The 11,617-nt window shown below is 50.3% G+C and overlaps 2 protein-coding genes across 2 annotated transcripts; both read right to left on the minus strand.

The window, feature by feature from the left end:
- Positions 1 to 204: 204 nt before the first annotated feature.
- Positions 205 to 9,044, minus strand: DDA1 (DET1 and DDB1 associated 1). The gene is made up of 5 exons (XM_075078076.1): positions 8,897 to 9,044; positions 4,318 to 4,398; positions 3,821 to 3,872; positions 3,431 to 3,492; positions 205 to 2,407 (listed from the first exon to the last, which is right to left on the minus strand). Exons 1-5 carry the CDS (start codon positions 8,984 to 8,986, stop codon positions 2,297 to 2,299), a joined length of 396 nt encoding a protein of 131 aa, XP_074934177.1. The 5' UTR covers positions 8,987 to 9,044; the 3' UTR covers positions 205 to 2,296.
- A 459-nt stretch (positions 9,045 to 9,503) lies between these two features.
- Positions 9,504 to 10,448, minus strand: MRPL34 (mitochondrial ribosomal protein L34). Its single transcript, XM_075076695.1, has 2 exons — positions 10,325 to 10,448; positions 9,504 to 10,107 (listed from the first exon to the last, which is right to left on the minus strand). Exons 1-2 carry the CDS (start codon positions 10,444 to 10,446, stop codon positions 9,804 to 9,806), a joined length of 426 nt encoding a protein of 141 aa, XP_074932796.1. The 5' UTR covers positions 10,447 to 10,448; the 3' UTR covers positions 9,504 to 9,803.
- Between the last annotated feature and the right edge of the window lie 1,169 nt (positions 10,449 to 11,617).

The following is an 11,617-nucleotide window of genomic DNA, read 5'->3' on the forward strand; positions in this document are numbered from 1 at the left end:
AGGCAAACCAAACCCACAACCAGTTTGACGCTTAAAGTCACGTCCCTTTGAAGACTTGTTTCTCCATCGCTTCAGAACTACTCTAAAAAGGCAACTTTCTTTAACCTCCTAACAACATCTGAAATATTTCAAAGGCTCCCATAACCAACAAGATCACTCTTAAAAGACACGGAGGGAACAAAGACGGGGGTTTACAACAGGAAGGAACTGCCAACTCTCTTTAATAGTACATCACTCTGTCTAGCAGAGAAGTCAGCAAAGCTCAAACCTTGCCATACCAATCAAGAATTATACAGCATTTTACAACTTTGAAGCACTGTACAAACATCACTGCAAGGCTGCAGCTCTCAAGCTTTGCTAAACACACAAATTGGTCACGCTTTGCCACCAGCTGCACGTTCGTTTCCACGTTCGTTTCCCCTTTTGGTGTCTCACAGCTCTTCAAAGGATTCTTTAGTTTCAGCTTCAGACAATGCCCGCGAGGCCGGACGCTAACACGGCATCTTCAGTCGACATCCCGCCCTTTGCACAACAGCATTTTTTGACAGCGTAACTCCGGGAGGAGTCCTCTTGCCAGTAAATCACATGGAAACCCCAGTATATTTTATCTTCACCAACACAGTTGGCATTTTCAACGACGTTCCAGTAATTTGGAGGTTACTGCCATAGCAAAAAGGTAACTTTTTTTTGAGGCAGGTACAAAGTTCTAAACTACTCAGTGTCAAGTTAAATCCACTCACTGCATCAGAAACTTGGTGCCTAATGTACATTTAGAAACGCAACGTGAGCTGTGCCCTGCTCTTCCTAAGGTTCTGCCTTGCAACACGCGGGGCGTCAGCAATGGTTTATCTCCCTTCAGGATCCCTTTGCCCCCAAAGCTGGACACACGGCATCCCCCGGTGGGACGGGGATGCCGTGGAGAAGGGGAGAGCAGAAACCCTCAAAGCTCGGGGCCACCGCAGCTACTCAGAACGAGGCTTATCCAGGATCTCTAGAAAAAAACGTTCGTGCGATTTCTTGAATTGGTGTTCGGGATTTGTGAACAAGGAAAAAACACAGCTATAAATGCAACAATTTAAACTAACACAGTGTGAAGTCAGCGTCTTACGTTAAAGCAGACAAGACATCATTACTAAGCTACACCTTTCCTGTCCCCTTCAGGTGACGATGCTCATTTCCTTTTAGCCTCTGAACCTCTAAATCCATCTAGACGACTTACAGGTCTCCGTTTTGGCTCTTATTGAAGAGTCAGTGAAGGGTTACAGGCAACAGGCACTGAACTGTCACAGTCCAAGAGAGATTGGTCTTCACCAGAGACCATGGAAGCTCACATTTTGATCAACTCCACGTCCCGGACTCCATTGCAGACACGCCGATATCGCAGGAAAATACAACGTACCATTATTCGGAGCCAGCAGTTGAGACAGAACTAGATCTAGTTGCCGAGGTGCTGCCAAACTGATCTGGCCAAGCGCTGCCTGCAGGGTGCCTACCCAGCTCCGTTCCATCAGCCGTTGCTTAAATACACTGTTGATCAAATACTCAGAACAGGATAAGAGTACCCTTTTATTCCAACGGAGAAGTTGCACATATCAGTCCGTTCAAGACCAAGAGACGGTTAGAATTTAAGAGCAACAAAAGCAACACACCTTTCACTTGAATTCTCCATGACCACTGATGCGTGAGATAACGTACGCTGCCAAATGACAGCGGCCCTTATGGAACAGGCCAAAAGAATACAACTGATATATCAGGTCGACAACAGGTTTGCTAAGATCAACATAACCCTAAATGACACCCATGGTATTTTTTTAGTGCAGCGCCAGTTTCAGAAGATTTGGGAAAAATAGCGAGGCCCCACACTTACGGCTGGGCACGTCCAAAGAAGAGCAAACCACTTGTAATATGTCAACAGGTACGTGAATCAGAAAGCCTTCGCCACTGAAGGGTTCTGCAGTAACCCACGTCTCCCACCCAGGCTCCCATAGCTAGATCTGGTTGATAAGGTAACAGATTCAACGAAACCTGTGAAAGTGACAGTGTATATTTTTAGGAAGGAGGAACTAAGGTTATACTACATCATTTACTGAATCGTTCCACCACTGCTCCGTAAGTTTTACGGCATAAATAAAAAATGGAGAGGAAAAAAAAAAATAAATACATTGGCTCCTATGAAGTCAGAAGTGGTTTGGGCTGCATAGTGAAGGGGTGAGAGATGGGGGCAAGGGGCAAAATTTACACACTTTGAGACAAAACAGGAAGCGCCTGCAAAGTAGTAGAGAAGAAAGCCAAGAGTTTAAGTGTCCTCATTCATATCCTGGCTGTCTGTCCGAGCGATTTTCCGTGGTGGCGCCGAATTCTCACCTTCTATTTCCACTTGCTCTTGATCTCTCTTCTTCGCTGCATTCTGTCGGGACAGAGAAAGCCACAGTGAAACTCTCCAGAGCCTTAGATTCCGCTGAGAGCTAGTGCTGGTAGAACAAACTTGTTTGTAAAAGTTTTTGGATAGAATATAGCACCGTGATGACACACGGGAACAAACACTGAAGGGGATTTTGCCCAAAGCCAAAAGGTGCTCCTTCCAGATTGTTCTTCAAATTTGAGGGTGGGACTAAAACACCAACCATCGATCTCGGCCCCATTTATTTATAGATCTAAAATACTGCATGAACATGAGTAAGATCCTCTTTCCCACTGCTCTGAGTCAGTCCCTGAACTTACCAAAAATCTCCCAAAGCCTTCTGTCACATACAAGTACTTCCTTTTCAGCTTCAACATTCCCCAACATTTTGCCTCTCCCCACGTTCTTCCGCAACCCCTGCTCTGCCCGTGATTACACTCACCGCTTCGACGTCTCCACTCCTAAGTCCTCACCTTCTTCCGAACACTCCCAACCCAGGTATCCCAGCTCCCGACTCTCAAACGATAGCTAGAGGACGCTAATTTGCGCCTTCCTCATACGAGAGCTCAGATTTTGTACCCAAGGTACTTACACAGCCTCATCAGTGCATTCACATTCTGCACAATCTCATCCATCTTCTCCTAACAGTCCTGGGAGGTAAAGAGCAGCTTTACCCTGGCCGTGAAGGAGATGCTGAGGCACAGGGAGACCAATTTGCCAAGGTCACAAAGGAAAACTGCAGTAAGTGGGAGATGTAGCTGCAGTCTCCCAAGTTCTAGACTAAACACTGAATTAATGACCCTTAAATTGAACGGGAAGAGAAAGTTACTGGGTTGGTTTGGGGTTTTTTTGTTTTTTAAAGAAGCGTTGTGCAGAGACAGAGCCTCCTTACACTATCTCTTGCTGGAGTGCAGTTTGCACTTCCTTTTAATTAATCTTCAATATTTTGATTGTGATCGATATTCGGCTCGATTAGCCCGAGTCAGCAAATCAAGACAAAATGCTAATATTAAGAAAACACGACCATACCTTTTTGTCCCACTGCTGATGTAAATAACGCAAAAGGATATTTGTCTTTTCTGTTACTATGACTGCCAAAAAAAAGAGAGAGAAACATACGGAGGTCATTTTAAAGATGACTTTTAAAACAGCCCAGTAATCACCACGTTACTACACATACTGAGCGTGGTCCTTTTTATTAAAGGGACAGTACACAGGAACACCGATCACTTCATAAGGATAGAGGAAAAGCACAAAAACCCAGTAACTCAATATACACTGCCAGCCACTGTGCCGACAGTTCAATAGTACCACCTGATCTGAGGTTTAAAATAAGGGAGATTATGTATATGCCAGATTTTTAACACTAGAACAGAATAAAGTTATTAAAACGCTCAAACTTTAGCAGGGCAGACTTACTTTGTTCAGATGGGTATTCTCTCGTGGGAAGATATACCGATGGTCTTCTATTCTGTAGAAGAATTAGAACAGTTACAGACCAAAGACAGCAAAAAGGGGATTTTTAAGCAGCTAAACCAAAAGGCCCTCATTAACACAGACTACAAATGCACTGTGATATTCTGCTCTGTCACATGACACTGCAGCTACAGCTTTTTCAAACACACATAGAAAGAAGGTGGTCCCTTTTTCATGTGTTTTTTGGGGCACAAGACTGTTACTGAAGAATGTATATATAAAGAAAGCACCACTGATGTGGTTTGGCTGATGTGATGACACATGCCTCACCAAAGCAGGCAGGAAGTTTTCCTTGCCAACCTCAACTCACGAGCCATCAGCTCTGATCACACAAGTTTTTTAAGAAACAAAATACTCATGTCAAATGTATTTGACTCTAGCATCCTTTGAGCTGTGCAAGAAAACTTTCCCCCAAAGCACCAGGATGTGGCAATACTTACTGATGCTTTACATACAGAATCCGCATGGAATCTGCTGAAGTTGCTTTTGTTGTAGACCGGCAATCCTTTCAAAAAATCTGCCTAAAAAGACACAGAATGCAAACAAAAAAAAAAAAAAAAAAGAAGGTGAGGAAGGGAAGAGCAATATTCTGGTTGCTGTTTGCGTTGTGCTGATTCCTGAAGGAGTCACGCAGGTCGTTAAGATAAACAAGTGCAGGAATCAGAGGACGCTGCCAGGTCCCAGCTAGTGGGATGGTTGTTGGATACAAAAACAGTTTTGGGTGGGGTTCGGTAAAGTAAGCCAGCCCCCAGCTTCTGCATTTGGCTCATTATATCTCTAGAGTTCAGTAATGCACTGAGAAAGCTGTGAGTTATACACCTTTTGGCATACAGGTGATTAAAAAGAGGTATGTGTCCAACTGGGTGAGCTCTGGCAGAAGGAAGATTTGCACCACACAAACAGCAGCAGACCAGAATTCACAGTAATTTACCAGCACAAATCACAACATCCCACGAGAAGCTCTGCCACAGCTACGCTGATGTCTGAAATCCTTGAATATAACACCATATCAAACCAGTTGCTCTTTTGCTTTCCCAGTTAGCATTCCTTGCCACAGGCCAAGGCTGGTTCCACGCAGCAACAAAAGCCCACGTGGCCTCAGAAGCCCAATCCTTATCGCACTTATCAGCCTGACCCAACTTTTTCTTTTTCTGAAGGATCACATCCCTACACGCGTCAAGGCTACCGCCACATCAAAACCAAAGATCCCAAGTTTTGATGGAAGTGGTTAGATCACCACTCACAACAAAACCGTTGCTCACACAGGCCAGCAAAGCTATTTGCTAAGCAGCCGCAGGAACCCTGCGGAGCCCTCCCAGTTTAATTAAGCTGCAGCAGCATGAAACAGGAATTTCCTTCTGCAAAGTGAAAAAGGAGGGCAGGAGAACATTACAGGGTCAGGAGAAAACTGAGCTTAAAAGTCTTTTGGAGACTCTCTACTCACAGCAGACAAAAAGATGTGCAGAAATGTCTACTTTAAAGAGAAAATGGGTAACAAACATACAATGCACCTGTGCAATAACCAGAGGAGGAGAGAGGCCCCGAGGTGGTCCCTTTGAAGTCATTAGACCCGCTGCCTGTATCATAATGATACTTGCTTAAAGATTCAAAGCCTGTTATACTGAACACTAAAGGATTCTACTCTGGGATGTACATAACCTTGTTTACAAGCAATTTTAAAAGGACAGTAAAGCAGTAGATGAGAAGTCATTTATTTCCAGCCTTAGAAGCAACAAAGAAATGCACACTACTGCCACAAAACTGCTGGATTGGAAGACATTGTTTTCATTTAAATAGAAGCCATTATTTTTATTAACGCTGCATCTTTAATTTAAAACAAAGAGCTATAATTAACCAAACCAGAAAATATATTCATACTTTTGATCTTAAAAATAACTCTACCAACACTCTAGTTTCCACATTCAACCTTTCCCGTATGCCTGGTTTTAGAAATAATCTTGTTAAAATACTGGACTTTGGGGTTCAAACAGCAAATTTCAAGTTTCTCTTGCCCATCCTAACCTCCACAGGACCAACACTATTTCCCTGTGCCTTCACTGTCCTGGAGAACTTGTGACTGAAGGCAGAGTCCATCGCTCGCTCATCTGCGTAACGTCCATACCGTGGCTGAGCTCAGGAATTAAGGCAGGATCTTCCGGCTCTAACAGAAGCCCTCGGTTTCGGACCATGTCATGCTCTCAGCTCACCACTTCCCAGGCCCGCCCCGATGGATTTCACTGTTCATCTGACTCACTGACTTCCAGAGTTGGCACTGATGAGCGAACACATACACTACCTGAGGACTCCCAAGCTGAAAAGGACGGGGAACCCTTTAACGACTCCTGAAGGCACAGCCAGACACAGTTTTCTCTGCATAGCCCAGATTTAAGAATTACTAATTACATCACTCTGTTTAGAAGGATTGAGGATCTTTAAAAATATCCCGTTACATTTCAAAGCATCTCACCTTCCCATTGCATTAAATTTGCAGGCTTTTTATGACAACGTAACCCGCTCCACCACACCAGCGTAATCCAGAGAGAGACAGACATGTCCTTGATTTCTTTTATTGCAGCAAAAGCCTGACAACTACTTGGTTTTATTACCACTTATAAGAATGCAAAATAACCGCTCTTATTCATGAACGCACAACTTCAAGTACCTTGTCAATAAGCTACAGCTCACCCCAAGCTCCTTGCGCTAGATTATTTGCTACTTTCCAGCTGGGGATTTGGTCTAGCAGAGCCCAGGTTACCCTGGAAAGAGGCTGGGCAAGCGGGATCACAGCTCTCACCAGGGATTCCGCAGTCTTTTAACGGACTTTTACAGCAGAGCGAGTTATGTCCAGCAAGCTGCAAAAATACTGTTAAAATTATCAGTCAAAATGCAATTTAAATGGTGCAGGGGAGGGGGTTCCCCACCCCTCTACAATATAAACAACTGAAGCAGGGTATACACCAGCTAAGCAGAGACTCGCAAGCAGGAAGGTTACTACTCAGAGCACACCTGGAGACCTCAGCTCTAACAGCCACAAGTGTCCCTGGCTCTCGACCACCACCTTGCCTTTTCTCAGGCCAGTAGTCACCTGGGTGGACCAGCTCCAGCCCCGCCAGCAGTGCCCACTGCTGAGCCAGAACTTACCCAGAGCAGAACAACACAGACACTAAAACAACTGAGCAGGCAAGATGGATGGATGTTTCTCCAACCTAGGCTCCAGCCAGCACGTTAAGCACTCATCACCAGTTCAACTAAACAGTCTGGTTGTCAGCGACACAGGCTATCCCTCCGACAACAATAATCTGCTGGATACACGCACATTTCAGTGGCTAGCTGCCGAAATGATCTCAGAGATCACTAAAAAGGCTCCCTCGGGGGAATTTCTTGGAGTCGTATTCCTGGATATCCAGAATTAGACAATACTCCAGGTGCAATGATCCTTATCTGCTCCAAGGGCACCAGATAAATAAGCCCCAGTAGGTAACTGCCATGTTTACGCACCTATCGCTCAAGGCACACCGGGTCATACCTCCCGTAAAACGTCACATGAGGAAACAGTTCCCCCCCTGCATGCCTTCTGCCACTCTTTAACTAAGGAAAGCGTGCCCTGGCCAAGCTAGTGAGGCTGGCGGAGCGTCCTGCGTGGAAGTGGAAAGCCAGCACCCGAACCCAGCTGCTGTCTCATTTCCTCTGGTGAAAGGCAAACACACACACACACAAAAAAAAAAAAGCAACATAACAAGCGCGATTAAGGAACCTCATAAGACAACATTGGTTCCTTCTATGATTTCAGAATCAAGGTAGAGATAAAACATATCTACTTTTCCTGTGTCAACAAGGGTATTCAGCTTCCTAGGAAGATGATAGTCCTCATCTAAAAGCAGAAAGGTGAAAAAAAAAAAATATATATATGTGCCCCACTCTCAGCTTTTGAAAAGAACTGCAGTAACAGCACTCAGCAACACAAGACCCAGCACACAGATACTGAAAGCAGGGCTCTGTCACAGCACGGCACATGGACATGTGGACACAGGTTAGAGAAAAACCACTAACACGGGCTTAGGAATGGCCACCGCAGCTCGCAGCTCTCAGCCACAGTACGTCCATACACAGAGACCTCAGGGACACCACCGTTTTCCCCTTAGTTAAGGCACTTGCGGAGGGGCGGAAGGAAAACCCTCTTCCTCCAAAAATTATTACGTCGCCACAAAGAGGGGGAGGGAGACTGAAACCTTTTGGCTACAACAGCTGCCACCAGACACCAGAACAAGTCCCTGTTGCTGCTTAGGGGGCACAGAAAGGATTGAAAAACCTCCCCAGCCCCCTTAGTGCACCCCTCCCTAGGGGTGGGGGAGCACCCCGCACCTCGGAGGTGCCCCAATAACCCCATTCTGCCCCCCCCAGCCCTGGGGGTGGAAGAAACACCCGGCACCCTGGCAGTGCCCCAGCTCCCCATCCCTGAGGGTGGGGAAAACGCCAGGCCCTGGGGGGACCCGCGCCCCCCACTGAGCGCTCCAGCCGTACCTGAAATACCACAGCCCTCCCCTCCAGTCACTACAAGGAGGGAACCCCCGAGCCTGGAGTGCACCAGCCCCCCTGATCCCCCCACCTCAAGAGAAGGGGCATGTCCCCAGCTTAGGCTGTCCCTACCACCCCTGGTGGGGGGGAGCCCCGCCATCTTGGGGTGCTACAGCCCTCCCCGCCTTGGGGTGCGGGACACCCCCGGCTCGGACCGCCCGGAGGGTGGGGTACCTCCCACCTCGGAGTGCCCAGCCCTCGGCCGGGGCCCCCGCGGCCCCACCGCCCTCACCGAGGCCCCGGGCGGGGGACGCCGGAGGGTGCGGGCCCTGCAAGGCCGGAGGCGGCCGCGGGGCCTCCCCTTCTCCTCCTCCCCGGGCTGGGTGGGGCAGCGGGGTGCGGCCGGCGGGGCGGCGGCAGAGACGAGGCCCGACAGAGCAGGGTCCCCTCGCAGCCCCGGGCCGGGGGCGCCGCCATTTCGGGCGGGGGGCGCGAAGCACCTACCATCTTCGCCGCCGCCAGCCGTGAGGAGCCACCCCTCCCCCGCCGCCGCGCCTCAACCCACCCACAACCTCCGCCGCCCGCCCCGCGCATTTCTATTGGCCCGTGCCGCTCCACTCTCCCCTCCTATTGGACACCATGCCCGTCAGTCATCGCGGCGCTGAGGTACGTCGGGTTAGGTTGAGGCAGGAAATGCCCGCTCGGAAGGCCCCCGGGGGGTGGGGTGGCGCAGGGCGGGAGGACCCGGATGTAGCGCCGGCCGCGGGGCACGCTGGGAAATATAGTCCGTGCCTCTATTCCCTTGTGGCCCTCCTTAATGAAGGCGCCGTTAATTACGAGGTAGTTAATTAGCGGCGCTGGGAGACCAGTGGCCAGGAGAAGACCATTCCTCCCCTCCATCCCGTCCCCAGCCGAGAACCAGGACTGAAGCGCCTCACGGGGACGGAGGAGGGGAGCAGAGGCGCTGCTGGTGTAAACCAAACCCAAAGCCCCCTCAGCCCTAATCCCACGCTCGTGCCATCCTTCCGAAGGCTCCCCAGCAGCTGTGACCCTACGAACAAGCCAGCTTTCCTCCCCCCGTTAGCTCCGCATCAACAATTAGAGCAGGAAGTTCAAGGCGAGTCGTGGGGCTTTAATAACAGCTCGTGTTTTCACATTTCTCTTTGAATCACACATACAAAGCAGCAATAATTTTATAATTTAAAAAGCAGCCATTAAACAAAGCCCTCGGAGGTCACCCTCGAGCCAGCGTGTTCCTCAGGCGCTCCCGGCATGAGGGGGACAGTCGGTCGCTGCGGCCGGTCAGTCTCCCTCAGCACAGACGCTTGGGCTGGGTCACCCCGAAGCTGTGACAGCTCTTGGGCTCGGTTCTGGCTCGCCCCACACCAAATCAGCCTCGCCGGCAGAGCCCTCAGTGGGTCAGAGACTTCCTGCCCTTCAGCATGCGCCGGAGGATGACCTCGATGCCAGCTGGCGTGCTGATGCGTTTGATCCAGCCGTGGGTCCGTTTGCGCTTGCGGTTGTTCGGCTGATATTCATTCCCACGTGCTTTTGTGCGGATCTGCTGGTGGTTCCAGAAAGGCACCGGCCCAGGGCAGATGCCCGTGGGCTTGAAGGAGAGATGGCAGCTGACAGGCAGCTCCAAGGAACTTGAGAGGACAGAGGCTGTCCGGACCTGGAAAGGGCAGGCTGCAGCTTGCTGCAGTAGAAAAAATCTGTGGAAAAAGGAGAAAAAACACCAGAGAAGCAAGAAGAGAGCTGCAGGTGCTGCCGCTGACAGGAAAATGAAGGGATTTTTTCCAGCTCTGAGGGACGGGGCTGCCCCTGCCGTGTCCCTCCCCCCGCCCAGGGCCTGCTCGCCCCCTCCCCCCCGCGGTAACACCACCCTCCGCCCGCCCCCAGCCCTCCCCGGGAGGCGGCGGCCGCCGTTACCTGCCGCCAACAGCCCGCGGCCAGAGACGGCCCAGCCCCGCCATCGCCCTCCGCCCGCCCTGACAACACCGTCCTCCTAACAACACCGCCTCCTGTTGGCTCCTTCGGCCCGGACCAATCATGACCAGCGGGGAACGCGCATGCGCAATGCAGTGGTGGGCCGCAAGGGCTGATGGGGCTTGTAGTCCTGGGAGGGCTGGTCCCGCTGCACTGCTACCATAGCAACGGCGGCTGGGTACGGCCTAGGCCTCCAGCGGCGAGGGGGGGGCTAGTCGCTGTCACAAGCCACTGACAGACCAAGAGCTGCCTTTAAAGCTTAATTTATTCCTTGCCATGACAGTTCTGTCAGCATCAGCCCTGGTGTTTGGGCCCCACTGGGCGGGAGGGCCAGGCTAGGCCCAGGGCCCTGCCACCACAGGGGGCCCAGGCCCAGGCTGCCCTGCCTGGCCTTCTCGCCCATCAGGGGTGCGCTTTGGCTGCCCCCAAAATTGTCACGACAAGCAGCATGGAGCACCAGCACCCATTTTTAGAAGCCCCGCCGGGCACTGTGATGGGCCCGGCAGAGGGTATGCTGGTGCTGGGACCAGCACCGGACTCTACTCACCTTCATCCTCTAATCACAGAATCACAGAATCATTAAGGTTGGAAAAGACCCAACACCCCCAGGCCTCCTAAACCATGTCCCCAAATGCCACGTCTACACAGTGTTTGAACCCCCTCAGGGTTGGTGACTCCCCCACCTCTCTGGGCAGCCTGTGCCAGTGCCTGACCACTCTTGGAGGGAAGACATTTTCCCACTTATCCAACCTAAACCTCCCCTGACGCAGCTTGGGGCTGTTCCCTCTTGTCCTATTGCTGGTGACTTGGGTGAAGAGATCAACATATAATGTGTATATATATGCAGATAGAGCGGCAGCGTGTAGGATGTGCCAAGGCATCTACAGAGAGTGAGCCTCTGCCCCTTCCTGAGCAGGTGAATGTGATTATCTGTGTTTTACAGTGCAGGAAAATGAGGTGCAGGAGGAGGATGAGGATGATGATGATTTAGATTGGATATTAGGAAAAAAATTCTGTCCTGACAGAGTGGTCCAGCACTGGAACAGGCTGCCCAGAGAGGTGGGGGAGTCACCATCCCTAGAGGTGTCCAAAACCCATGTAGACGCGGCACTTTGGACATGGTTTAGGAGGCCTGGGGGTGTTGGGTTGGCTGGACTTGATGATCCTAGAGGTCTTTTCCAACCTTAATGATTCTGTGATGAGGAAGGATGGCTGTAGGGTCAGAGGGTGAGTCAC

This window comes from Phalacrocorax aristotelis, chromosome W, assembly GCF_949628215.1.
Source record: "Phalacrocorax aristotelis chromosome W, bGulAri2.1, whole genome shotgun sequence".
In the NCBI taxonomy this organism is placed as follows: Eukaryota; Metazoa; Chordata; class Aves; order Suliformes; family Phalacrocoracidae; genus Phalacrocorax; species Phalacrocorax aristotelis.

Excerpts from the sequence above, each read along its gene's own strand:
- DDA1 (XM_075078076.1), bottom strand. The coding sequence starts at position 8,986 with ATGCGCGGGGCGGGCGGCGGAGGTTGTGGGTGGGTTGAGGCGCGGCGG. Across the intron at positions 4,399-8,896 it reads GGCTGGCGGCGGCGAAGATG|GCAGATTTTTTGAAAGGATT; the intron begins GTAGGTGCTTCG and ends GTGTCTTTTTAG. Across the intron at positions 3,873-4,317 it reads ATTCTGTATGTAAAGCATCA|AATAGAAGACCATCGGTATA; the intron begins GTAAGTATTGCC and ends ATTCTTCTACAG.
- MRPL34 (XM_075076695.1), bottom strand. The coding sequence starts at position 10,446 with ATGATTGGTCCGGGCCGAAGGAGCCAACAGGAGGCGGTGTTGTTAGGA. Across the intron at positions 10,108-10,324 it reads CCGCGGGCTGTTGGCGGCAG|ATTTTTTCTACTGCAGCAAG; the intron begins GTAACGGCGGCC and ends CTTTTTCCACAG.